The 24,171-nt window shown below is 40.9% G+C and overlaps 1 protein-coding gene across 3 annotated transcripts; it reads right to left on the bottom strand.

Moving 5' to 3' along the window:
- Positions 1 to 1,405: 1,405 nt before the first annotated feature.
- On the bottom strand, positions 1,406 to 23,499 carry SMARCA5 (SWI/SNF related, matrix associated, actin dependent regulator of chromatin, subfamily a, member 5). Of its 3 annotated transcripts, XM_051768107.1 has the most exons (24): positions 23,150 to 23,498; positions 20,702 to 20,776; positions 18,319 to 18,485; positions 17,983 to 18,083; positions 17,256 to 17,356; positions 15,043 to 15,222; positions 14,501 to 14,656; positions 14,270 to 14,401; positions 13,917 to 13,985; positions 13,272 to 13,381; positions 12,777 to 13,003; positions 11,075 to 11,196; positions 10,832 to 10,984; positions 9,946 to 10,082; positions 8,829 to 8,973; positions 8,323 to 8,442; positions 7,987 to 8,097; positions 7,313 to 7,426; positions 6,543 to 6,665; positions 5,278 to 5,410; positions 4,319 to 4,437; positions 3,157 to 3,369; positions 2,602 to 2,712; positions 1,406 to 1,703 (listed from the first exon to the last, which is right to left on the bottom strand). In XM_051768107.1, the coding sequence occupies exons 1-24, from the start codon at positions 23,285 to 23,287 to the stop codon at positions 1,638 to 1,640; spliced, it is 3,123 nt and encodes a 1,040-aa protein (XP_051624067.1). In that variant the 5' UTR covers positions 23,288 to 23,498; the 3' UTR covers positions 1,406 to 1,637. The 3 variants fall into 3 exon arrangements, with proteins under 3 accessions (XP_051624067.1, XP_051624069.1, XP_051624068.1); XM_051768109.1 differs by lacking the exon at positions 3,157 to 3,369 and having other exon boundaries at positions 23,150 to 23,499; XM_051768108.1 differs by lacking the exon at positions 8,323 to 8,442 and having other exon boundaries at positions 23,150 to 23,499.
- Between the last annotated feature and the right edge of the window lie 672 nt (positions 23,500 to 24,171).

Genomic DNA, 24,171 nt, shown 5'->3' with positions numbered 1-24,171 from the left:
AAGGACAGGTTTTGTTGCCAGATAGCACTGAGGAAACACCTGAATCGTCTAGAGCAAATATTATGCTTCATTTTTTATTTTTTGAAAGAAAATGGATTTTCTCTAAATTGACAGGATACCACTTGAGAGACTAAGGTTTAGTTCCTTTCACTTTCTGCATGCAGCCACTTGAGAATTGTTAGCACAAATGAAGTGCTGCTTAACTATTTAATAAGTCTTCCCCTTCTGCTTCCTCTAAAGGTTTTTATTCAGATTAGCTTAAAACAAATGATCATGGCTTGACTAGTTTTGGGGTTTTTTGTGAAAAGGGACGCTTTTAAAGCTGCAGCATTTTTGTTCAGGGTATGCTAAATGTAAGCAGTTAAACTAATTTCTTCTAGGGCTGCCAGGACAATTAAACTTATGAAGTGCTGTCAACCCTGCTGCACCTGCCACAGTGACTTTTTTAAGAGTGGTTATTCAGCCTGTTCTCAGCTGGTGTCTGCAAATCAGTCACTGGCAAATGGAAACTCAGGTCCTATACCAATAAAAACTGAACTGCTGCCCAGAAAATCAACATCTGGGAATTGTCAGCAAAGCTGATTTTTCATTATTTCCCTCTGTTTATACAACACTGCTGCCTTTAGATATGTGTTCTTAAGCAGGCCAAAACTGAGCAAAGATTGCGAGCATTTGCTGTGATTTGGTTTGTTTGTTTTTTTAGTAAATTCTAAATTATGCCACATGAGATGGCATCTCAGTCAGAATGTGCAGATACAGCACCAAAAAGGGACAGTGCAGGGAATACTTGTGCATGGCACTGCTGGACTGGCTCAGGGCAGAGCCAGGGTTGCTAATTACAGCTGTGCACAGCTGGAGTCAGCACCAGTTCCTTTCACATCACACCAGGGCTGTCTCTGCATCTACCCCAGCTGAGCGTGTGAGAGAAGCAGGTTTGTGTTTCATGTATTGTCATGTTTTCTGTTCTGACTACTTCTTGTTTGCCAATCCCCCCATTCTGCCACGCTTAGGCCAGTCTAATGCAGTACAGACCTCAGCAGGACTGACTGACTGACCTTTCTCCTGGAGCAGACTTTAAGCAGAAACTGTTACAATTCTGTTCCAATCTGTATGTGTGCTGATCGTTACTTGAACTTACTGTTATGCACAAATATCCTCCGTTCTCTGAAATTTGTGGAAAGGCCAGTTATTTACCTCAGGAGTAAAGCTAAGGTCAGAGCCACAAAAGTTCCAGAAATGGAGATTGTCCATCACGATCAACAGAACTATTTAGTGGTGTTTTCTTATTAGAAGCCACCACCAGTCAGTGTTCACAGCACGCTAAAAGGAAACAAACTGGGGGAATGACTAAATAAATATGTATTCAAGTGGAAACATAAATGAAAAAAAAAAGTCACATAAAGCCTTATTAATAAATGAAGACAATTTATTACTTCAAGTGTTAATGGTAAAAAAAATTCAGCACAGCTGTTGCATTTAGAAAAGTGAAACTACAATTAAGAAGTACTATGTTCTAGTTCAATAAACAGATGAACCCAATGTTCTTTAAAATAGTTAAGCATTATACAGTACATCTTATGAAGACCCGTAAATTAAAGAACTACTTCTTAAATTTAGAGATTAAAAAAATTCTGCATTCACAGCTTTAGCTTCTTTTTTCTTCCACGACCGTCAGGAGTACCATCCATTTTGCGCTTCTGTGCCTGCAAGGTATGGTTTTTTAATAAGTTATTGTGATGCAAAAGGGTTGTAAGCAAGCAATGCGTTTCAAAACAAAGCAGACGATTTACACCCTGTCAGCTTTCAAATGTGATAAACTGCAAACATAATATGGTTTGCATATCTTTGCTGTTATTTTATACTCCCTCAATTCTGTAAGAGTATGGTTTCAGAGGTTAAAAGTGTATAGAAGCAAATAAGGATGTTTTAAAGCTTCCTATTTATGAAAAGGTATTTCTAAATACCCATTTAAATGTTCTGTGAACAAGTCTAAGAAACTTAATAATCCACCATTATTAACTTTACTGATTTCTGCACATCTGCCAAGTAATTTGTTCACCTAAGTTGTTTATACAACAGCTTTAGGCAACAATACAATGAACAGCAAATCCATGTAAGAAAATGGGTAAAGCTGGTGTTTCCTTTACAAAATAGTCCTGCATATTAGCAATACTTCGAATTTAGTCAGCAGAGAGTTGTCAAGCATATATGCTGTCTTCCCAAAACTATCTCCAGAAGCCTATTTGTATACAGATTTGTAGATGATTTAACAGATTATATAAGTCAAAAGGCCAGATACACCTCTGGTGTATTTACCAGGGTAAACCTATACAGTGCACCAACACAGTAATCCAAAACATAACCAGTTTAATGGCTCCAAAGCATGTGAACTACAATTTAGAACCTAAACTTACTTTCCTTGATTTGACATCTGCAACTGTACTAGCTGAACACCAGTATGAACTTAAAGCAGCTTTTAACACTGCCTTCTAAATTTTTGTTGTTGCTTTTAAATAACTTTAGGTATCACTTGTCCTAGACAATAAAAAAGCCCTCTGTCTTCACGTCAGCTTTTCCACAGAAGTGCCTTTTAAATCTTACCGAAGATGGTTTTGGTCCACGTTTCTTCTTTTCTGCCTTTTCCTTTTCTTCCAGTTCCATGTTTTCTCTTTCAATGAGAGTGATTAAAGTATTGCATCTCCTTTGCAACTCCTACATTACAAAACACACACAATCAGTACCTCAGGCAGCCACTCAATGTAAAAATTGTATTAGAATATTAAAAATGCTGGTGAGGAGGTAAGTGTTTTGCTGTATCTTGTCGGAATAACAAAGGAATTAAATGGTTTTGGATACTTACTGGCTGGCTTCAGGAGTGGATTTGATCACAGGTGTTTGCTTTTTAAGACACTTTTGTATTTAACTCAAATTCATGCTGATTTTGGAAAACAGCACCTTAGAACTTTGAATTTCTCCTCCCATAAGACTTTTTGTTTATCTGCATTTGCCACCCGCGACAGTTGTTGCCAAGTTAGAAAAAGGTAACGTCTTGTTGGCATGCACATACCTCAGTATTTCAGAAGCTATTTGATTAGCCTGGGGTACAACCATTTTGTCATAGGCATTCATGAACAAAAAAGATTAATGTATATATACCATTGCAGTTCTGGACTTGAGAAACCAGTCAAATCTGAATTGCGGCGAGTTTCGGATACATTGTCTTAATTCATCATAGACATTTTCCTTATCAAATCCTAGTTTGTGAAGCATACAGATCAGAAAGCGATCTTCCTCTTCAGTGTAATTCTTCCCTTTATTAGTACCATATGATATTCTTAGTTGGTGGAAAGGGGCTTTATATCTCCCAATCTGAACAAAACAAATAAGACCATATAAAGCTAAGAAATTGGTCAGAATTAGCATGGAAGTCTTTTGTATGAAAGCAACACATGACATGAAGACAGCACTAGAGATCATAAAAGATCCAGTTTTCTAAGTCACCACAAGTAAAGGCCTGTAGGTTCTGGACAGTCCATTTATCAAAGGTATCTAAACTGGCAAATTCTGGTTTAGACAACAGACAGCTTTGTGATCTTCAACTTAATGGCAGACTCCAGACCTATCACTACATCTGAACACAGTCAAGATCTGTCAGTATTGAGATGGCAATGATCCTTTCTGACACAAATCCTCGAGAACTGTCAGACTAAAAGTAAAAAGGTACATGAGACTGTAGCACACGGTTCAGCTGCATCCTGGTTAACTGAATCCGACACTTGTTCTTCCCTAGAAGAGAATTAATTCAAACCTGAAGTGGAGAGAAGATTCTGATGAACTGTCTTAATTTACTACAAATCTGTTCACCACCAAACCCTGGTTGGTGAAACACAGACCAGAATGGAAACATCCTCTGTTTGGTAAGTCTTCCCTTTTAACTGCTCTGAACATGTGTGTATATATACATATATACCTCGCATTTTCAGTTACATGGGTCCAAAGAAATCCTACTTCTTCCAAAAGCATGTAGTCACCAGGAGCTTGTTATACAGCACTACAAACTGTGTCCTATGATACAGATTACTGTTACAAACAACAGGTTAGGTCATATCTAAAGTTGTCATCACATCTGTCTGCCAGGACAGCACTGCTGTGGGATGGAAAAGCTATAGGAAACAAGTGCTGAGGATTATGCACAAGAGGCAAATGTCATGCCCAGCATGTTGTCTTCATGCATCAGTAGCAGTGGCCAGATACGGAGTCCTGTTTTTCTCCTCACTGGCACCAGACAATAAAGCAAGCAAGAAACAAGCAAACTCACCTTTGTGTCGAGTGCCTTTTTTATGCTGATTCGTCTCTGAATTCTGGCTTCTCCTCTTTCAATCTGAGCCATGATCTTCTCTATGTCTTGGAGCTCGTTGCATCTTTCCCAGAACACAGCTAAGAAAAGAACAATTCATTAGTTTCTTATCATGCATATTAAAAGTTAAGAAGTTTTACCTTAAAAAAAGATGTTAGCTGCTACTTTCTTTTACCAGAGCTCACCGTTGTATAGCAACAGGCCCTTCCCTGATAAGGAACCTCTGCTTCCTGCTATCATGTGTTGCGGTATAACAAATGCTATTTTCAAGGGTTAGATATAGGAGTCCTCAGTTTAAAAGAGGTGTGATACAGGCCAGAAAGGTTTTTGTGAGCCAGTCTCCTTATCAAGAGAAAAAGAGCTTCTTCAAATGGAAACTGATGCAGCAACAGAGTTGTAGAGAGGGAAGAGGGAGGGCAACTGAGTGGCCAAAGACAAGCAAGTGCCTAAAAGACAATTAGGTGTTTAAATAAACAAGAACTCATGTTACAACACCCAATGGTCATTCATAAGGTGTTTACTGTATCCCACTCCTGAGGAGGAGGTAAAGGTTAACTACTAGTTAGCGAATACACGGCAAAGTGGAATCTCTTCAGCTAAGCACTGTTCCTCAGCATTTCCTTTTCAAAAACTATCCTACATCTAACTGGGTAGTGCTGTCTTCAGTTCTTGTTAAAGTGAAGTGGATCAGCAATAGTTTACATGTGCAGTTTAGTACAGCCTTAATTATGCAGGGGCTAGAGATGGTAAAATCCAGACTAGCAGATCTGAAATCCATCAGTACAATTCTACCCTGAAAAATCTTAAAGAGTGGTGAAAGAAATTCCCAGAAATAAGATGTTAACATGCTCATGAACAGTTCAAAGGAGGCAAGCAGTGTTAGATATGGACTCACAGAACTGACTACAGAACTGAGTTACCTGAATACTCAATGACTTCCTCTGGGGTTTTTCCTTCTACTTCTCGTGCTATATTTTCAATGTCATCACGGCCCCACTTCTCATTGGCTTTGATGAACTGGTTGAAATCTCTCTTATTCCAGTTAGTGAAGCCCTGTATAGCAATCAAGGAAACATTGCACAGAGGTTCAGGATATGTCTCTCTCCAAATTCGCTTCAATAAGGTTTCTTTAAACCAACTGTAACACCTCCATCATTCCAACAGTGTTAAAGCTGTTCTTTCTCTGCAGTTTAATTTAGCAGAAAAACTGTTTTTATACTGCAGGGGATCACTCTCTTAGAGGAAAATTTGTTTAAGTGAAGCAACTGGTGACTGTAATGGTTTTGTTTTATCAAAAAGGCCCACCAAGTTGCCTCACAGACACCATCAGCCATTCTACCTGCTCACTCTCCCTCAGAAGGTCCAAAGCTGTCTTGTGATGATGATACTCAGTAGGGACAGAAGTAGCACTGCTGAAGTTATCAGCTGCTAAAATAGGCTTATTTCATATTACCAATAACTTTGACAAATCGTTGGAAGAAATAAGTTCTGTCAGCCTTGTTGTGAGTTAGCCACAGCTTACTGCACTGTACTGACTCCTGACCTTTGTGAGTCTGCTGGCAACAGTGAGCTGTTCCAGCACATTACTACTCAAGCAAGAGATCCTGTTCTGTAACTCTGATCCCCTGCCAAAACACAGTGTGAAAATACAACACCCAAATAAGACATATCAGGCATTAACCTGTTTTAGATTACTTAAATGTACATGCTTCCTAATTATATACCTATTCAGCTCATACCCTCTTTTAGAGAGGGGCACTACCCACTATCAGATGTAGTTCAGGAAAACTGACCATTCATTCATCTTCTGGGATTCACTTCTATGTGGGAATGAAACTGTGGCAGAAGATTTGTATTAAATAATGTGGAACATAGTACATCCAGCTCTGCAGTGAGTCTGCAAGAACCCACAGCCAAGGAAAGATGTCAGTCTACAGTCAATGCCAGCTTGGGAAGCCAGACTCTGAAGAAGGTGCACCAAATTAGTGTACTTGGATTCTCCTGAACCAAAGGTATCCAGGCCCACAACAAACCTAATGCTAAAACTCTTCTCAGTCAGAGCCAATATTTGCAGCTGTATTAACTGCAGCACATGTGAATCAATGACCAAGAAATGTTGCTGTAACACTGTAAAACACAAAACAAGCTTCAGCTGATTTCCGTCTCACTGAAGACCCAACCATACCTGGGTTAGAAGCTTCTCTTTTTCTTCAAGTTCTTCATCGTTAAGAGGTTCAGCCTCATCAATCTTAAGCTGCTCCTCCTTTTGTGCTTGGGCTGAATTTGGGAGATCAGGATTACGAGGTACCTGAAAGGTTTTGCATCTTGTAAAATTTGCTTGATTTTTCACAGATAACTGACAATTGTCACTTTTCTGTTAATGTAAACTAATAATTTCTTCAGCTTAACATTACTTTATTTCATTTAAATTGATGTGGAAGGCAGGACAGGTACATATTCTATTGTTGCAGTAAACTCTTCCAATGTGTGAATTCAGAGAATCACATAAAATGATCTGGGTTGGAAGGGACTGGACCTTAAAGGTCATCTCATTCCAATGCCCTGCCAGGGGAAGCGACACCTTCCACTTAGACCAGGTTGCTCAGAGCCGCATCCAACCTGGCCTTGAACACTTCCAAGGATGGGGCATCCACAGCTCCTCTGGGCAACCTGTGCCAGTGTCTCAACCACTGTCACAGTGAACAACTTGTTTCCAAGATCCAATCTAACCCTACCCTCCTTCAATTTAAAGCCATTCCCCCCTTGTCCTGTCACTACACGCCCTTGTAGAAAGTCCCTCTCCAGCTTTCCCGTAGGCCATCTTTAGGTACTAAAAGGCCGCAATCAGATGTCCCTGGAGCCTCCTCTTCTCCAGGCTGACCAGCCCCAACTCCCTCAGCCTTTCCTGCTAAGAGAGGTGCTCCATCCCTCTAATCAAGGAAACTCTTGCATTACCTTGTAACCAATTGTTTTCCTGTAGTAGAGAATCTCTTTTTCCAACAGTTCAAACAGGCGAGGAGGAAAGAACTGGAAGTCCTGTACATTTGGCTGTTTGGGAGGCCGTGGTGCCTGAAATACAAAGTTTGACTCCCTTTCACATCCAGAACCTGCTTGCTTGTAAGAACTGATTTCAGTTTATGAGCACAAAAAAAAAAAAAGCTTTACTGTTACAAAAAATGCACTGCCTTATATTAAAAAAGGCCATGCAAGAGACAACTACAACAAGGAAGAATTCTGAAACGCCTTTGAGAGAAGGGGAGGAGGGGTCTTTTGGGAGGAGGAGGTGGCTGGGGAAAGTCACACATGCATCCCCTTGAACAAAGTTCAGGTGTTTGAAGCAGCATTAAGGAAATCTTTCACAGGTAAGGAAAATTCACAGCTGCTTAAGTAAAAACATGAAAAATGTTGATCTTACTCTCCTAACATCCTACAAGTTTCATCCTGCTCTTTTTCTTTTTCACAGAAGTTTGTCTCAAGTCCTTTGGATTTTTTCTAAATTTAAATTGTCTCCACAATTTACAAAAGTGAATAGTGCAGTTTTTATGAAAAAAGACCAATGTGTTGCTTACAGCTGGAACCATTTACCAGGCATATTTCAACAATTTACTTGTTTTAATTAGTCAACTCACCTTGGGTGCTTTTGGTTCACTGACTCGAAGAGCCTCTCTGAAATAAGCATCCACAGCATAATTGGCTTTTCTTTCTCGTTTAGGCGGTTCAATCCACTCTGTAAATGCCAACTGTAAAAAACAAAACCCAAAAAAACCCCAACTAAGTCTTGCAAATATTCAGACCAGCTACAAGTTTTATATAAAATTAGATCTACATCTACTTCATTGTGTTAGAAATGTTTTTATTTAAACTATTATCATAGATGACACCGTATTTTAGCCAACACCTCTTAAACAAGTATGATTAAAACATGCAATTTAGTGCATTCCTCCGAAAGAAACTTAAAACATTACCTTCTGTTTTTCTCTGTAGTCTTCCCCTTCAAAATTATACACGCTAGATTCAGTATCCATAGTAAAATTCCTAAGGGAGCTTTCGCCCATCTTTGAAAGTTTTTCGTTCATTTCCGCAGTCTTGGACGGGGGACACAGAAAAGAACAGTAGCCATTTGGATGGTACTTCATTATTTAACATCTCATTCCCAGACAGAACGGGAGGCATTTTGGAAGGCACGTCATTATTAAACACCTCATTCCCAGAAAGGAGCCACTCTGAAAGGTACTTCCTTTTAAAACATCCCATTGCCAGAAAGAAGAGCAGCCATTCTGGAAGGCACTTGATTACAAAACATCTTATTGACAACATCAGAGAAAACAAACACGACTGACCAGCATGAAAACCCTCCACAGCAAAAACCCCTTTTCTCTCCAGCTTAGAACCAAGTGATCATCCAGGGATACACTGTCTTGCCACCACATTTAAATCTACAGGTGGCCTTCCCCTTTTCGAACTTTCTCACCTTCTTTGCACCTCTTTCCAAAATGTGATCAATGTCTTCATCTGTAATCTCACTGTCCTTTGAGGCAAACACGTGTGTCGCTCCATGTCTAATCATTTGCAGCATTTCATCCTTTCCAAGTTTATTCAGGTTTTGATCTACCAATCTTCCTAAAGATAAAAACACTCAAGGATAGCAACTAACTATAACGTTCATTATGGAGGGAGCAACACATGATTTTTCTCCCCCTTACATTTCTACATTCAAGCTATATCCTTTTCTTTCAGTAAAGGAAATTTCAAATAAAGAAATTAAAAAAAAATTTTAAAAAAATTCTTTAATAAAAAAATTTTAAAATAAAGAGTAAGTAAAATCTAGCCAGGTTTCAAAGATAATTGCTATATTATGCTTTAACTGTGTTCAGCATACGTAGTTTTGGATACTAGGTCTTTTGACATGACAAGAGGAAACAGCCTCAAGCTGCACCAGGGGAGGTTCAGGTTGGGCATCAGGAAGAATTTCTTCACAGAAAGAGTGGTTGAGCATTGGAACAGGCTTAACCTGAAGGAGGTGGTGGAGTCACCATCCCTGGAAGTGTTCAAGAAATGATTGCATGAGGCACTTGGTGCTATGGTTTAGTTGGCACAGTGGTGATTGGTCAAAAGCTGGACTCAATGACCCTGGAGGCCTTTTCCAACCTTAATGATTCTGGGATATAACATATTGCTATGGTGCATATTTTCCCAGTTTCCAGACTAAACCTCAACTAATCCTCTTTTCAGAAATAAAAGTTCCTGATTCCAATCAAGCCAACCAAGGTTACATTACTTCTCCCCATCTGTTAGAAAAAGGCATTAATTTCTCCAGTTCAAAGGAGAAGCTTAAAAAAGAAAAACTGGACCATATCCTCTTGTACACATGTATCAGTAGGGAGGTAATCAAAAAGTTAGTGAGGAAATACCTACTGCTACAGTAAAATAAATTTTCAAATGGATGAGGCCTTTGCAATCTCTCTTCAGAGCGCAGCTGAGGCAAAAGCAACATTCTCATTGACTCTTCTTAGCTGATTCCACCATCTTTTACAATGGGAAAAAAACAAAAGAGAATCCCATCACAGATACAAACTGCCTTCCTACACTTGCCTTGCTGAATGACTATGGAATCCAGCCGGAGTTTCATCTCTGCACGTTCCACTATTCTCTCCTCCACTGTATTGTCTGTAATAAACCTGAACACTCGAACAGTCTTGGTCTGGCCAATTCTGTGCGCTCGATCCTGGGCAAAAAAAGTAACAAAAAATTCAGTATTTGTTTTCCAGCAACATACTAACGTACAAAACAGAACAGTACAGGTTAGTTAAGTCTTTACAGCCACCCATGATGACCCATGACATTACATTCTTACTGACATTACAAGTTTTTTTCAATAACATTGACAGTGAGTATGTCTCCAGGTGTCAAAAAATAGGTGTTTGGGGCTTTTTGTTAAATCACACAGGGGAGAAGACTGGATGCTCCTGACCTTATGCAACCTTCTGTAAAATGAAAGTATTGAAGAAACCATTTCTGTACAGACCAAAGGCTACATTTTTCAAAATCCTTCAGCTTTGCCATGAATATTTCAAGAAAAATATGATGCACTGCCTCTCCTAACTGGCAAAACAAGACCCACAGTGAGAATCAGTATTCTGAACATACACCTGTAGCTGGAATCCTCTAGCTTGAGCTTATAGACACCAGTTCCATCGTTCTTTTGAACCTGTTTTTGCTAGAATACTTGAGAATCTACAGCTTAACTGAAATAATTAGTGTAGCATATACCCAGCATTTCCTACTGCATAAAACATTGTACAGCCAAAATGTGACTAAGGGTTTCACACGGTGGAAGCTGCACTGGAAGTGAAAATCAGTCTTACTACTCCCTGTGCTAAAACGGTGAAATACTCATTTATTTTGGAAATGCACATTTCTAGGAAAGTTCCGTGAGAAAGACAAGAAGAATGAAATCCCCATCTGGATTTTTACCATAGCTTGAAGGTCTACTTGTGGATTCCAGTCTGAATCATACAGAATTACGACATCAGCAGTAGCCAGATTGATTCCAAGACCTCCTGCCCGCGTACTCAACATGAACACAAATTTTGAGCTGTCGGGATCGTTGAATGCATTAATGGACGCCTAAATAAATGAAAAGAACACAACAGTTGAACCCAATGTTGAACACAAGCAGTGTTTTTACTTAAATACAATATGTAAAGTTTGAAATACCTGTCGTTCGTTGTGAGGAGTTTGTCCATCCAGTCTGCAATACTCATAATTTCGCCACATACAGTAATCTTCCAAGATATCCAGGACTCTTGTCATCTGACTGAAGATTAGAACTCTTGAGCCTGTTTGAGCAAAAAAGTTTCTTATGCTTTTAGCAGAACATAAGACTTATGAAATTCTGCAGGCCCGCATTACCAGAAAAGGAAGGAGGGCAATTCCATGTGCTAAAAAGAAAAGTAGTTAGAATTTCAGACCCTGAACTACAAAGCAGAGCTGCAGCTGCTGCTGTCATAGCAGGGTCCTGTGCTTGCCATGGGACATGTCTGCCTCACTCTGATATGTCATTGTCTAGTTAGTGGCTGCCTTTTCCCTTTTGTTTTCTGTTGTACTCCTTAACAAAATGTTCCCAGACACAGCAGAGTAAGATGACAGCACAAATATAAAAACATCAAGTGTAAAGAATGAAATTTTGAACTATTTGTTTGTTTTGGATTTGAGATCCCTTGAAATAAATTAAGTTGTTCTTAAAAACTTGTCAGTTTACTTACCTGCCAAGAACAACTTCAAAAAAGAAGGTAAATGTACAGTAATTTATGCATACATACAAATCCACTTCCAGTCTACTGGGGAGATTTAAGTAAAAACACTGAATATTATAAAGCTTCCACTTCCCCCTATATTCATCTCATGTGATTTCGGTTTTTTGTCCTTTGGACTCAAGGGCTGATAATGAACTCTTGTTTAAGATGACCATTTGATTTGAGACCAGGACAGTATTAATTGCAACATGTCATCAATTAGCCTCAAAGGAGGAAGAAACCAAGATCAAAAAAAGCACAGTAACCACTGAATTGTTCTTTTTTTAGTCTCAGGATCAGTTATATCACCACAGCTGCTTGGATGATACATAGACACAAAGTACAGTTTACTTTTATATCACTGTAGAAAAATAAAACTGCATCCAGCCTTCAAAGTGTCCCCACTGACAAACTTACCTCCACTCCTTTAGCCAAGTTACTTCCCTAAGCATACTCATAAAATAAAGAGTTAAAAATTTACTTTTGAGTCAGAAACTCTGTGGCCAGTGCGTTTTACAGCAATGCATTTCTGAGCTTTGTCCCTACTATCAAATAACTTTAAAACAACTCAGAGTTCCCCTCTGTCTGAGGGCCTTACAGAATACATTGAAAAACCTCAGGTGCTGCTCAAAATCATACCCACAAAGACAGACCAATGTTTCACAAAGGATTTGACTGTAACACGAGATGAAGGCTCTGAATCTGAAATGGTGCTTCATAGCAAATCAAAGGAGTGGTTAAAATACCACACAATGATACTTCAAATAGCTAACAATGTTAAGAAAGAAAACCTAAAGCCCAGAACAACTGATGTTTCTGTGGCCTCAATTTAGCTGGGATGAAAAAAAAAACAAAAAAACCAAAACAAAAAAAAGGGGGAATCAAAACACTTCAGCACAAAAAGCCACAATGGACTATTGATCCAAGTACTTCTGAAGGCACACCACAATTTGGTTTTGTATCAACTGTAAGATACAGTGCTTGACAAGCTGGTATTCATATTAGAAATTAACAAAAATCCTGGCTAAGGTGTGCTGGTTTTTGCTCAGGATACATGGAAACATTAAGCAGCACTGACTTTCATTTTTATCGTTGAACCAAAATACCAGAAAAGAGATGCATACTTTGTTCTTTCAACTTCGGCAGCAGTTTGTCCAAAACAACCATTTTGCCACTGTTGGTGACTAAATGCATGTCTGTTGTGTAGGGTGGGCCAGGTTCTGCCCCATCAAAGAGGTAAGGGTGATTGCAACATTTTCGCAGCTGCATGAGGATGTTCAGCAGTCTCATTTTGTCCAGCTTCCCAGCCGAGTTCAGTATATCTATATCCTTCATCAAGATCCGTGTATACCTATGTCAAAGACAGGGAAAAGTTCTGTAACTCTAAAACAAAGTTGGTCTTTCTTTGAATAATAGTCAAAAGCTCACCCTCCCCCTCATTTCACCAGGTCACTCTCCCTGATATGCATGGTTTTGTCATCACAGAAATGTCGCAAGGAGACACAAGCTGGGAGTACAGCAGAAAGAATTAAATCAAGTTCCACACAATCTTCAAGTCACGAACAGCACACTCCTTCTGAGCCTTAACCACAGCACAGTCAGGCATGTGTATTAATTACCATTCTCGTTGCATTTTGCTGAGGCCCACATAAATTTTGACTTCCTTCTTTGGAGGCAAGCTCTTCTCTACATCAGCCTTAATGCGACGTAGGAGGAATGGTCGTAGCACCTGAAAGAGGTTGCATCCTTAAATGTATTTTGGAAACTGAAACACTGATCAGGTCAACAGACAAAACACAGGGCAGATATTCTCTATCACAAAAGCTCAAATACCAGACTTATCAGACAATCTGAAAAAGCAACCAATATGGACAGATTATTTGCTAGACACGGGACTATACATGTCCTTTCTTTGGAAGACTTAGAGATTAGACCAAAATCATCTTTCAGATGGTTCTATGCCCCTTGATTTAATTGATTGATTTAATTTTCCTTGACTGAAACATTTATAGTCTCTTCATAGCTAGTATTTTTTATGTAAGCATTTCAGAACCCTGAGAGCCAGAACTAGTGACCCTTCTCTCCTTTCCAAAACAATTTCCTTTTTAAGGAAAAAAATCTGAGCTTTGCCATGCTGAAAGTCTATCATAGTTTCTGGAATAATCTATCTTATCCTAATATTTTATCTCAATAAGCATTAGGAGAATTGTCTAGAATCTAACTTGATTAAATGTAACTCTAGTACAAAAAGCAGAAAGACTCACCATATGAAGGCGCTCCACCAGTTTTTGATCCCCGAGACAATTGTTTGTATCAAACCATGAATCAAAGTCCTGCATCAACAAAATCATCAGTTTTTAAGAGTCTTCCTTTCAAGGTGCAGTGTCATCACAATGGTGAAAAAATACAACTCAAGCGATTCTTTTACACAGGCAGTAAGTAAAAGAACAAATTTCCCTACTTGGCCTATTTTTATGAAAAGCTCTCTAACATAAACATTTCTAACTGTCAATCTATCATTTATCAGTAGCTGACACTCCTAATTATACAGGTCTATTTTCAAATCTGGAAACCCAACAAAATTAATTTAATTTGATTAGCAGAAATGAAGACTTACTTCAGCTGAGTTAAAGACGTCTGGCAAAAGAAAGTTGAGAAGTGCCCAGAGTTCATGTAAGTTGTTCTGAAGTGGAGTTCCAGTTAATAGCAGCCGGTTTGTAGTTTTGAATTCCCTCACAATTTCTGATAACTGAAGGACATTGAGACATGAGCAAATATAAAAACATTACTAGTCCCCACACCACCACCTAATGACCCACATAAATCTCTCAGTGCAAATATAAATTACCTTTGATTTTTCATTTTTAATCCTGTGGGCTTCATCTATAACGAGATATCTCCAGTTGAACTTTTTGAATACTGACTTCTCTTTGATAAGCATTTCATATGATGTTACACACACATCCCATTCTCCTGGCAACAACACATCTCTGACAAAGGCAGCCTAGAAAACAAGGTGACAGTTGCTTACTGAGACTTTGTCAAATCTAAACCAATAAGAACATAGTAGCACTGTTACAATTTTCCTGTTTTAAGATTCATCAGGTTTTGTTGGTCTACAGGGTGTACTGCCTTCACAGCAAATCTTTGGACAAGGAATTATGAACATGAAGTGATGAAGCAATAGCTGGGCAACACAGGTGAGATCTAAGCTTACATTAGTTATATTGTAATGGTCAGATCGTAAGAAGGTAGCACTTGTAGGTCTTACTGTTTAACCACTACAGATCCAAGAAATACCCTTCCCTGTGAAGGAAAGTAAAGGACAGCAAGATCACATGCTGGATTTACACAGGAAGACAGAGGAAAAAACACCACATCAAAACTTACTCGCTGGTCTTTGTCCCCGATCAAGCAAACTGCTCGAAGTGTTGGTACCCATCTCTTGAATTCATTCATCCAGTTTTGCAGAGTGGACTTAGGGACTAACACCATGTGAGGTCCAGGAATATTTCTGTAGTGTTTCATATAGCCAAGAAGAGAAATTGTTTGCAGTGTCTTCCCAAGGCCCTGTAAGACACATTCACGTGTTAGAAAAAAAAACAAACCAAAACTCTCAGGAAACACCTTTAAGAAAACCCAGGAGTGAGCTCTGAGTGCAGCACGGAAGACACAGCAGCCTGAACAACTGAGTGAGGTGTATTAGAGACAGTGTGACTCACAAAAGGCATCAAAGTCTTGCTTAGGAAAGTGGCTTCTCAAATTTAATTTTAAAAAAGCAGTAAGAGTAACATTTTCAAACCTTGGATTATGAAGCTAGAATTCTGCCTTATCTTTCAGAGAAAGTTAGAAGTGCAAGAAAACATCATTTCATAAAATTTTGTTTTGTAGACTGATGTGTTATTTAGATTATTTAGAGGTCAAAGTTTTCAAATTGGATGGACGTATTCTCTTAAACTTGAAATAAAGTGAATAAATTAAAAGCCCTTAGACTTCTTAATTTATTCAAATATTCATTATTATTTATAATTGACTTTATTAATATTTTATGTTATGATATTAATACTTTATAGCAGTGATTAAGTTCTTAATTAATTTTCAAAAGTAGGCTTTCACAGGCCAAAAATGACATCAGTTTCTGTGAGAAGAAAGCCAAACAAATATAAATAATTGCACATGTCAAAAAAACCCCAAACAAGTAGTTTAAGTGTTTGGTTCTTTATTCAGGGGAAATATTTAAAACCCTGTACCTTCAGCATAGAATTTTAACTGAAACAAAACAGAGGAAGACCTTCAAAAAACAGATCACTCCTGTAATGCAAAATAATTTAAAAATATTGTGACTCAAACGCATGGGAGGTAAAAAAAAACCTGAAAACCATCAGCACAAGTTATTTTTGGTTCTAAAATTCAAGTATGTCTTCAAACTAACCACAGCCTGGTGCAAGATGTGGAAAAGTGTTTACAAGCTGCGTGAAAAGCACTAATAGCTTCAAAAGGCCTAATACCTAAGAATGAATAAAAAAATATTTAATAATAAATACTATAACTCCTTAACACAAGATGGATATTGGAATACCACACATCCAAGGACTTAATAAAAACAACTGAGATGCTTTGTAAAACAAGCCTGCTCCACTTAGAACTGTATTCAGCCAAAAAAAAAAAAAAACCAACAAACTCCTCTATTCATAAGCATGTATGCTGAAGAAAATCCTTGATATAATTCGGAATGAAGCACGTTACTAAACAATAATTTAAACTCATTTGTGCCTAACTTATCTTGAAGAAGTTTTATTACAGAGAAATTACAAGATACGGGAAACGCAATATACTGAAATTAATTAGATTTTTGTTTTTTTCTGCTCCTTACGAAACAGAGATATAAATAAAATCACTAAGAGGACAAAAACATATCTTCCTGTGAAACTACCACATATTCTTTTGCACTCATCCCTTGTCTTTCGGGGAGGGGGGAGGAATAAAAATAGAAACAAAAGCTACTGTGGCCAGTTCTGACTGAAATGTCCATGATCATGCTGTATATGAAATTTTAACACAAGTCTCCAGCTACATCTATCTTTGCATCATTTTTGCCAGGAAATTTCCCACTGCCGTAGCTCTTGCTGCGGAGATCAGTCCATATAGGACACTCATATCCTGATATCTACATTTTGCCCTAACAACAGGAATTGTTTCCTCATTTGTTGCTCTTTTCATATATGACACTCTCCTCACAAGGGCAGCTTGAAAATACCGTAACAAAACACCTGCGATTTAGAGAAAAAAACAAAAAGAGGACATGCCATTCTATGGAACAACTCCCCTCCATCAAGTCCATGTTTCTAAAGTTTGACAGGTTTCCTTTTCAAATGCCCATTTCTAAACCTGCATGCACAGTTTATTTAAATTAAGACACCTGTGACACTTCTAACATTAGCGACTTCAAACACACTAAAAAAAAAAGATCTGGCAAATTATATATCGCATTTTGTGTTATTAAGAATCCCATATAGGGACTAAAATGGGCAAGGAAATACAACAACGGACATGTTGTGTTGCACATGTTCTTAAGCCCTTAAAAACACAGGCTATGTCCATACCATTTCATCTGCCAGGATGCCATTGATGCCGTTTTCATATAGAGAAATGAGCCAGTTCAGTCCTCGGATCTGATAATCCCGCAGCTTTCCCCATTTCACATCTAGAAGACACAAAAGAATAGACTAAAAAATCTACAAAAACTTATGAAAGCATGTCACCCACCGTTGCCTGCTCATTGACAGTGATTATCAAAGCTACAGAACAAAAATAAGTAGCAAATTCACTTAAATTCCAAGGACAATGAAGACTGGAGACAGCAACGTGGTAATTTTGTTTCTGCAAGCCGCTCCAACAGCTTTGTTTTTTGCAAGAACCCACAGCACATAGAAATTCTAACTCTATCACCACCCTCCAAATCTGAACACAGTCAACACTAATAGTGAATTCCATTAAATGAACTGGAAGCTGTTAGATACTTTAAATTATATCAGAATATAGGTTACACATGTAAAAATGGGAAGATGACAGACTTAAAAACTCTTTCCTAGTAACTAAAGTATAGGAACTGGATTTCTTAAGGACAAGACTCGCTGGACCATCTTTCTAGACTGACTGAAAATAAGCAGTCACTCACTAATACATTTTGTCCCATTTTTTTCCTCTTCCTCCTGTCCCCCCAAATTAATTCATTATCCTTAGGGAGGATGAAAACAAAGTTCGTTTTGAACAACATTTTGAAGAAAAAGAAGAGTGGCAAAAAAAACCCCAAAAAACCAGGAAACACACATGATGGAGACTCTTCAAATCGAGTGCAGACATTGGTTGTCTTGGAGCTTTCTGTTAACAGCTCCTCATCTTCTTCCTGCTCCGTCCTACGATGCCGGTAGCTGGAAAAATCCAAGAAAGCAGTAAGTTTCTGGTTTTTCTTCATGCTTTAGCATCAACACAAAACTCCTGTAACTCCTAGAATTCTCAAACAACCCTCAACTTACAGGTAGGCAGATAAAAAAAACAAAACCCACATGCTGCAATAGGACTAAAGCTGAGCAAGCTTAACTTACACTTCTAAAGTGCAATAAGATCTTAATTACAGTACAAGTTGGCCTGTGTGCCATCACTCACTCGCCAGCTGACAGTAAATTCTGTTTCTCGTCCTTCTTTATTCGTGGACGTCCAGGCTTCATTTTTAAAGGTGAAGTTGGAGTTTTCTGAGCAGCAGGCTGAATGAAATGAGCAAAGAGCTCAGTCTGCTTCAACAGATACTCAAATCTGTTTGCTCTGTCTGTTTGCTGTTGACAAGGGAAAATTAAATGGAACAATTGTGAGACGTGACAGTATGTATTCATTCAAAAGAAAAACCCTAACAAATACTTTTTAAACAACACAGATTCACATTTCTTTATATACATAGCTACAACATCAAAGAAAAGATGGTTAACATCAATATAACTGCTGCTGACAGATTCTATAGTCTTTCTATAGCCTGGGCCAAGGCTTGCCTTTGTTACCCAGTAAGATCAAAGCTGTGAGACAGACCTGAGCCAAGACTGAAATATGACTTTGGCACAAAGATTGCACCAGTCTCACTAGATAAGGCCGGAGTCCCCTTAACAACTTTCTCGTATCAAAAGTGATAGTCCCACTCCCAGAAATTTACCCTCACCTATCACACACAGGATTCTTCAATGCACTCATTCATCTCACCAACCTGGCAACAACTACTTTCTACTGCATTAGTGTCCTGCCTGCTCAGCAAGATAAACCACCTCACTGGGGTGTCAGATAAGCAGCAGAGCTGGCATGAAACGGGGCAGTGGGGACACAGCAGCTCAAAGCTAAAAGCCAGAACATCTATTTCAGCAGCAGAGGCCTTAGATATGCTCAGTCTAACTTGTCAGGCTACCCCCTTTGATACGAGTTGCTGTTTCTGCTGTGCAAAAAAGATTACAGTAGAAAATGTTAGTATCTGAAAGGTTCAGTTTCTTTGAGACAGGTTCCATTTGGAATCAACACACCTTCCCAAAGCCACATCATAACTTTGAACAGACAAACAAGATGGAAAACAGCTCCAAGGTTAACAGCAACCACTCTGACATTCTGCCAGCTGCCACAACATAACCTGGTATTTAGCAACTTGCAGCAGTTACAGGAAGTCAGTTTTCTTAGTAAAAAGGAACATATGTTCCACATTTCTGCAATGCCAGCTCTGTGAGTATTCTCCTCTTTAAAGCAAGCAGACCCTGCACTATGTAAGAGACAGGAAGACAAAGTGTTAGAAAATAAACAGACCAGGAAAGAGAACTGTATGTACCACAGAGGACTCAAACTCACTCTAACTTTAGTTTAAGCGTGATTGACACAGCTACAATCCACATCCACTAAATTTAAGTTTTCCTATATATTCCTCATAGGTTTTGTTTGGTTTTTGTTTACTTTGCAACAGTTTAAACTAGGTAAGATCTTACTACTGTCCAAATTGCTAACTCTTAAAGTACTTTTTTCACTGACTGTACCAAAAAGAAAAGATTCAGGCTGCACTGCAGAAGGTTCCTTGTTCTAAAATTTTAGTGAGGAATCTTCCGCAAGTTTTGGCCCTGTAGACACATCCCCACACTTGCTTTCACTGCACTTAAGGATGTTAAAAGACTAACAAACATTATCTGCATTTTTTAGGCAGGATACAGACAAGAATAGTCTGTACTCTGCAACCCTGATCTGTCCTTCTACCAACAGAGACACTTTTCCCATTTTCTTTTCCAGTGCATCTTCTGACTCTTGCAACAGTAAAATACAATCCCTCTTCAAATTGTGTCTGTCTCAAGACTTAGAGGAGACAACTTCAAGTTCACTTTCTTCAGTTTGCCAGAAGGTAGCACAAAGAAATGAGCAGAAGATGATTGGGTTATTTTCAGTGCCAAAAAGAAGAAATAATACAGGAAGCAGCAAATTGTAAGAAACAGTTTCACTTTCCTATGAAGAAATTCCAGATGAAGTCACAGATACTGGAATTATGAACAGAAAGAAAGGCAAACAGGGAGAAACAGAGGAAGAAAACATGGTGAGATGGTGAGGGATGGACAGCTCCATCTCTTACATTATAAAAACTAAGAAAGACTTTATTATTAAAAAAGAAAGGAAAATAGCAAATTTTCTCTTTTCTTACCCACGAAGCACAGAATCACCCATCTTCAAAAACCTGAAGACTTTAACTAGAGCTTCATAAAAGAGATTCCTAGAGGATCTTTCTATGTCTGACTGAGAAAGAGAATACTCAACTCTTTATACCCCCCCTTGCCTACTGGATGGACAGCTCTACAGATAACTTTAGTATGCTGTAAACAAGAAGGGTCAGAGGAGCTTTTTTCCAGATATTTTTTGGTTACAAGTTATGTATTTTTTAATAACTAGGTAAAATTTTATAAATCTAGGTAAGGGATTTCAAACAAACAGAAAACTCACGTGCATAGGTACTGGATAGCTGTACACACTCCCAAATATTACATACCATTTTCTCTTCATATGTAGGATCTGTTTCCTGGAGTTCTTTTTGTTTTGCCAAGGATGCATCATCAAAAGACTCCTGACATGAAAAAGAATTAGAGAAAAAAAAAATCTCTGAAAAAGAGAAGATATCCATGTAAAGGAGAATAAGCTTGTTTCAAATTACATCAAAGCAGCAAAAGATGACTGTGCCATCTGATGTGGACATATACTAGTCAGCTTTATATTATTTACTGTAAAATTACCTGGAGATGGATCAAAGATCCCTGCCACTGGGTGAGGGACAGAGCTGGGTCCCTGTAATCCGATTTAGCTCCATTATTAAAGCATCACATCAACATGAATGAGAGAGACAGCTGTGGTCCAGGAGCTCAGCATGCCCCTCCTAGGGTGCTGAGCCAAACCCCTCCTGAAGCTAGCTCTGGAAAGTACTGTGAAAGCACCAGCTCCAGGCCTGAAGCAAGAGTAATTTCAAGTGTTTTTTTCCTTTTTCCAGATTCCCCCAATCCCTCATCATTCTGTATCAAGGGAACAAATCTAAACAAGAATCCAGACTGCAGTTTTCTCCTGAAAGCTGAGTAGGAATTTAGACAAACTGTATTTTTTCCCTATGCAGTCTATTTAATTAAATAATTGTTATCACCAATGGTACCACTAACAATAGAAGAACAAGCTGGTTGGGAGGGGGCAACCCTTCCTGCCAAATCCTTAACATATTGCCTTCAATTACTCTTTCAGATCAGGGCTGCTTTATCCCTGTCTCTCCTGTTATTAGGTTAACTCTTTCCACACCATCTCCCACATATAATTTCATCTTCTGCTGTTAAAACTAAAAGCAGTGAGATGATCCTTCCCTGACAAACAACACTAAGACAATTACATTACAAAATAATTCCTGAAAGAGTGAGAAAAGGAAACAAACAGGATGCCTTCAAAACGATTATTAACCATCTGTTTAATTGAGCCAAGTCAGAATGGAGCTGAATTCAATCTTTATTGGCCAATGTAGAACAAAGGAACAGGAAAAGTAAGAAACACACTAAACAAAGGCTGACAAAACACGGGATGTTTGTGGGCGGGTATTTCCTCGGAAACCTCTGGCAGGTAAGGCACATGGAAACAGAAAAACCCAATTGTTTTGTTCACTAGTCAAAATATAAAGAATTGAGCATAAGAAGTTATGGCTAAAGCTCTTCTGAAGTCGTAACCAAATCCTCTTACTCATCTCTCACTGGATTCAGCCAACACCCAGTGAGGACAAGTACAGGACTGTCTGAACTGCTGTTCAAAATTCCCATTTCTCCCAAAATGCCTAACCTGAAAAGCACGGAGCACTACGGCACCACGGCATCCGAGCTCATCATCCGAAACACAGATGACGAGAACTTGCCGTTCAGCCGGAGACCAAGAAAAGCAGTCTTTCAGATGCTCGTGACTCTCAATAAGGCATTTCAACTTAAACTTCCACTTCATGGAAGGAAATCTCTTCCTAACGTAAAAAGGAACCGACCTGGCCAGTACAGGGAGAGCCCTCGCACACGGGCGCCTCCAGAGCACGCGTTTCACATCCTCCACACGCTTAACTCCAGCCTGGAATTGCCCTATTTCTGCAGGTTCGAGCAGGATTTATTTCCCACAGTGCTCTGGCTACTTGTTCATCCGAAAAACATGGCATTTGCAAATTTATTTAGATCAAGTAGGTTGGGCAGCCCAGCGTGACTCAGAGAGCACAAAACCACCCAGCGCTGAAAGCAGGACCGACCAGTTTCCTCTTATCATTAAGGAAACAATGCTGCGATAGAATTAGCATCTCCGGGCAATCACTTAAAAACCCCTTGAAATTTCTGGAACACGCGCACCTGTTGCCAAAACAACCCCCTCCGACAACCCCACGCCCCCGCCCCCCCAGGAAAAAAAAAAAAAAGGAAAAAAAAAAAAGAAAAAGGGAAAAAAAAGTTTTTAAGCACTTCAGCAGATAAGGTCGGTGGTTTTTTGGAAGCCAGGCCGGCTGGCCGCTGGAGCAGGAAGCGCCAAGGATGGGGAAGGTCTCAGGGAGGCCGGCGGTGCGCGCGGGGTGGGGGGGGCGCTCCCGCCGGCCCCTTTGGAAAACAAACAACGGGAGTGACCCCGGCTCGGCGCCTCCTTCCCGGTGTCCCCGCGGCTGGAAGAACGCGGCTCCCGGGCCCCCAGGAAGCACAGGGCTCCCGGGCCCCCTGCGCGGCGGGGACGGGGAGCGGAGGGTCGGGACCCCCCAAACACACTCACCCATCCCGGCCGCGCTCCCGGCGGGCAGGAGGGCGGGCGGCGAGCCCGGAGCTGGCCCGGCGCGGCCCCACGGCCTCCCCTCCATTGTCTCCCGCGGCCCCACGCGGCCCGGGCTGTCCCGCACCTGCCGCCGGCGGAGCCGGGGGGTCCCGGCCGGGGGGCGCGGGGAGGGGGGAAGGCGACTCACCTCCATCTTGATGTCGCCCCCGGCCAGCCCGGCGGCGCAGGGCGGCCCCGTGCCCGCGGCCTCGCCGGGGCTGGCGCCGGGCGGCGGTGGAGGAGGCGCGGGCGGCTCGTCCGGCGGCGGCGGCTGCCCGGCAGACATGATCCACCGCGAGGACACGGCGCTCCGCCGCGGCTCGGGGCTGGCGGGCGGGCGGGCGGGCAGCGAGGATCCCGGCTAGCGGAGGAGGGGGAAGAGGAGGAGGCGGAGGAGGAGGAGGCGGCCTGCGGATCCCGGTTCCCGGAGCGCGGCCGGCGCAGGGAGCGAGGCCCTTCCCGGCCCGTCCCGGCGGGAGCCGCCAACCAGCGCGCGAGCCGCGCCGCGAGCCCGCGCTCGCGAGACTTCCCCCCCCTCCCCTGCCAGGGCGGGGGGAGCAGCGCCCGCCGCCGCCGCTGGGGGAGCCCGAGGGACCCGCACTGCCCGCGGGAAGGGGCTCCCGGGGATCCGCCTGGGGATCCGCCTGCGTCCCGGGGGGCTGCGAGGGCTTCTGAGGCTGGAGGGAGGGAACGAAAGTGATCCTTCCCTCCCTGTGGCTTAGGGCCGTACAGAGGGGATGAGTCGCCTGTGTAATTCGAGTCTCGGTGGGAATCGGGTTTCATACCCTGGTTAAGGTTCACGGAATCACAGAATATTATGAGTTGGAAGGGACCCACAAGGATCACAAGGTCCGACTCCTGGCCCTGCACAGGACCATCCCCAAGATTCACACCATGTGCCTGAGAGCATCATCCAAATGCTTCTTGAACTCTGTCAGCCTTGGAGCTGTGACCACTGCCCTGGGGAGCCTGTTCCAGTGCCCAGCCACCCTCTGGGGGAAGAACCTTTTTCTAATATCCAACCTAAACCTCCCCAAACTTCATGCTATTCCCTCCGGTCCTGTCCCTGGTCACCACAGAGAAGAGATCAGTGCCTGCCCCTCCTCTTCCCCTCCTAAGGAAGTTGTAACTGCAGTGAGGTCTCCTCTCAGTCTCCTCCAGGATGAACAG

The sequence above is a fragment of the Manacus candei genome, unplaced genomic scaffold, assembly GCF_025592945.1.
Source record: "Manacus candei isolate 608988 ecotype Guabito, Panama unplaced genomic scaffold, ASM2559294v1 h1tg000092l, whole genome shotgun sequence".
Taxonomy (NCBI): domain Eukaryota; kingdom Metazoa; phylum Chordata; class Aves; order Passeriformes; family Pipridae; genus Manacus; species Manacus candei.
This window is presented reverse-complemented; position numbering and strand designations above follow the sequence as displayed.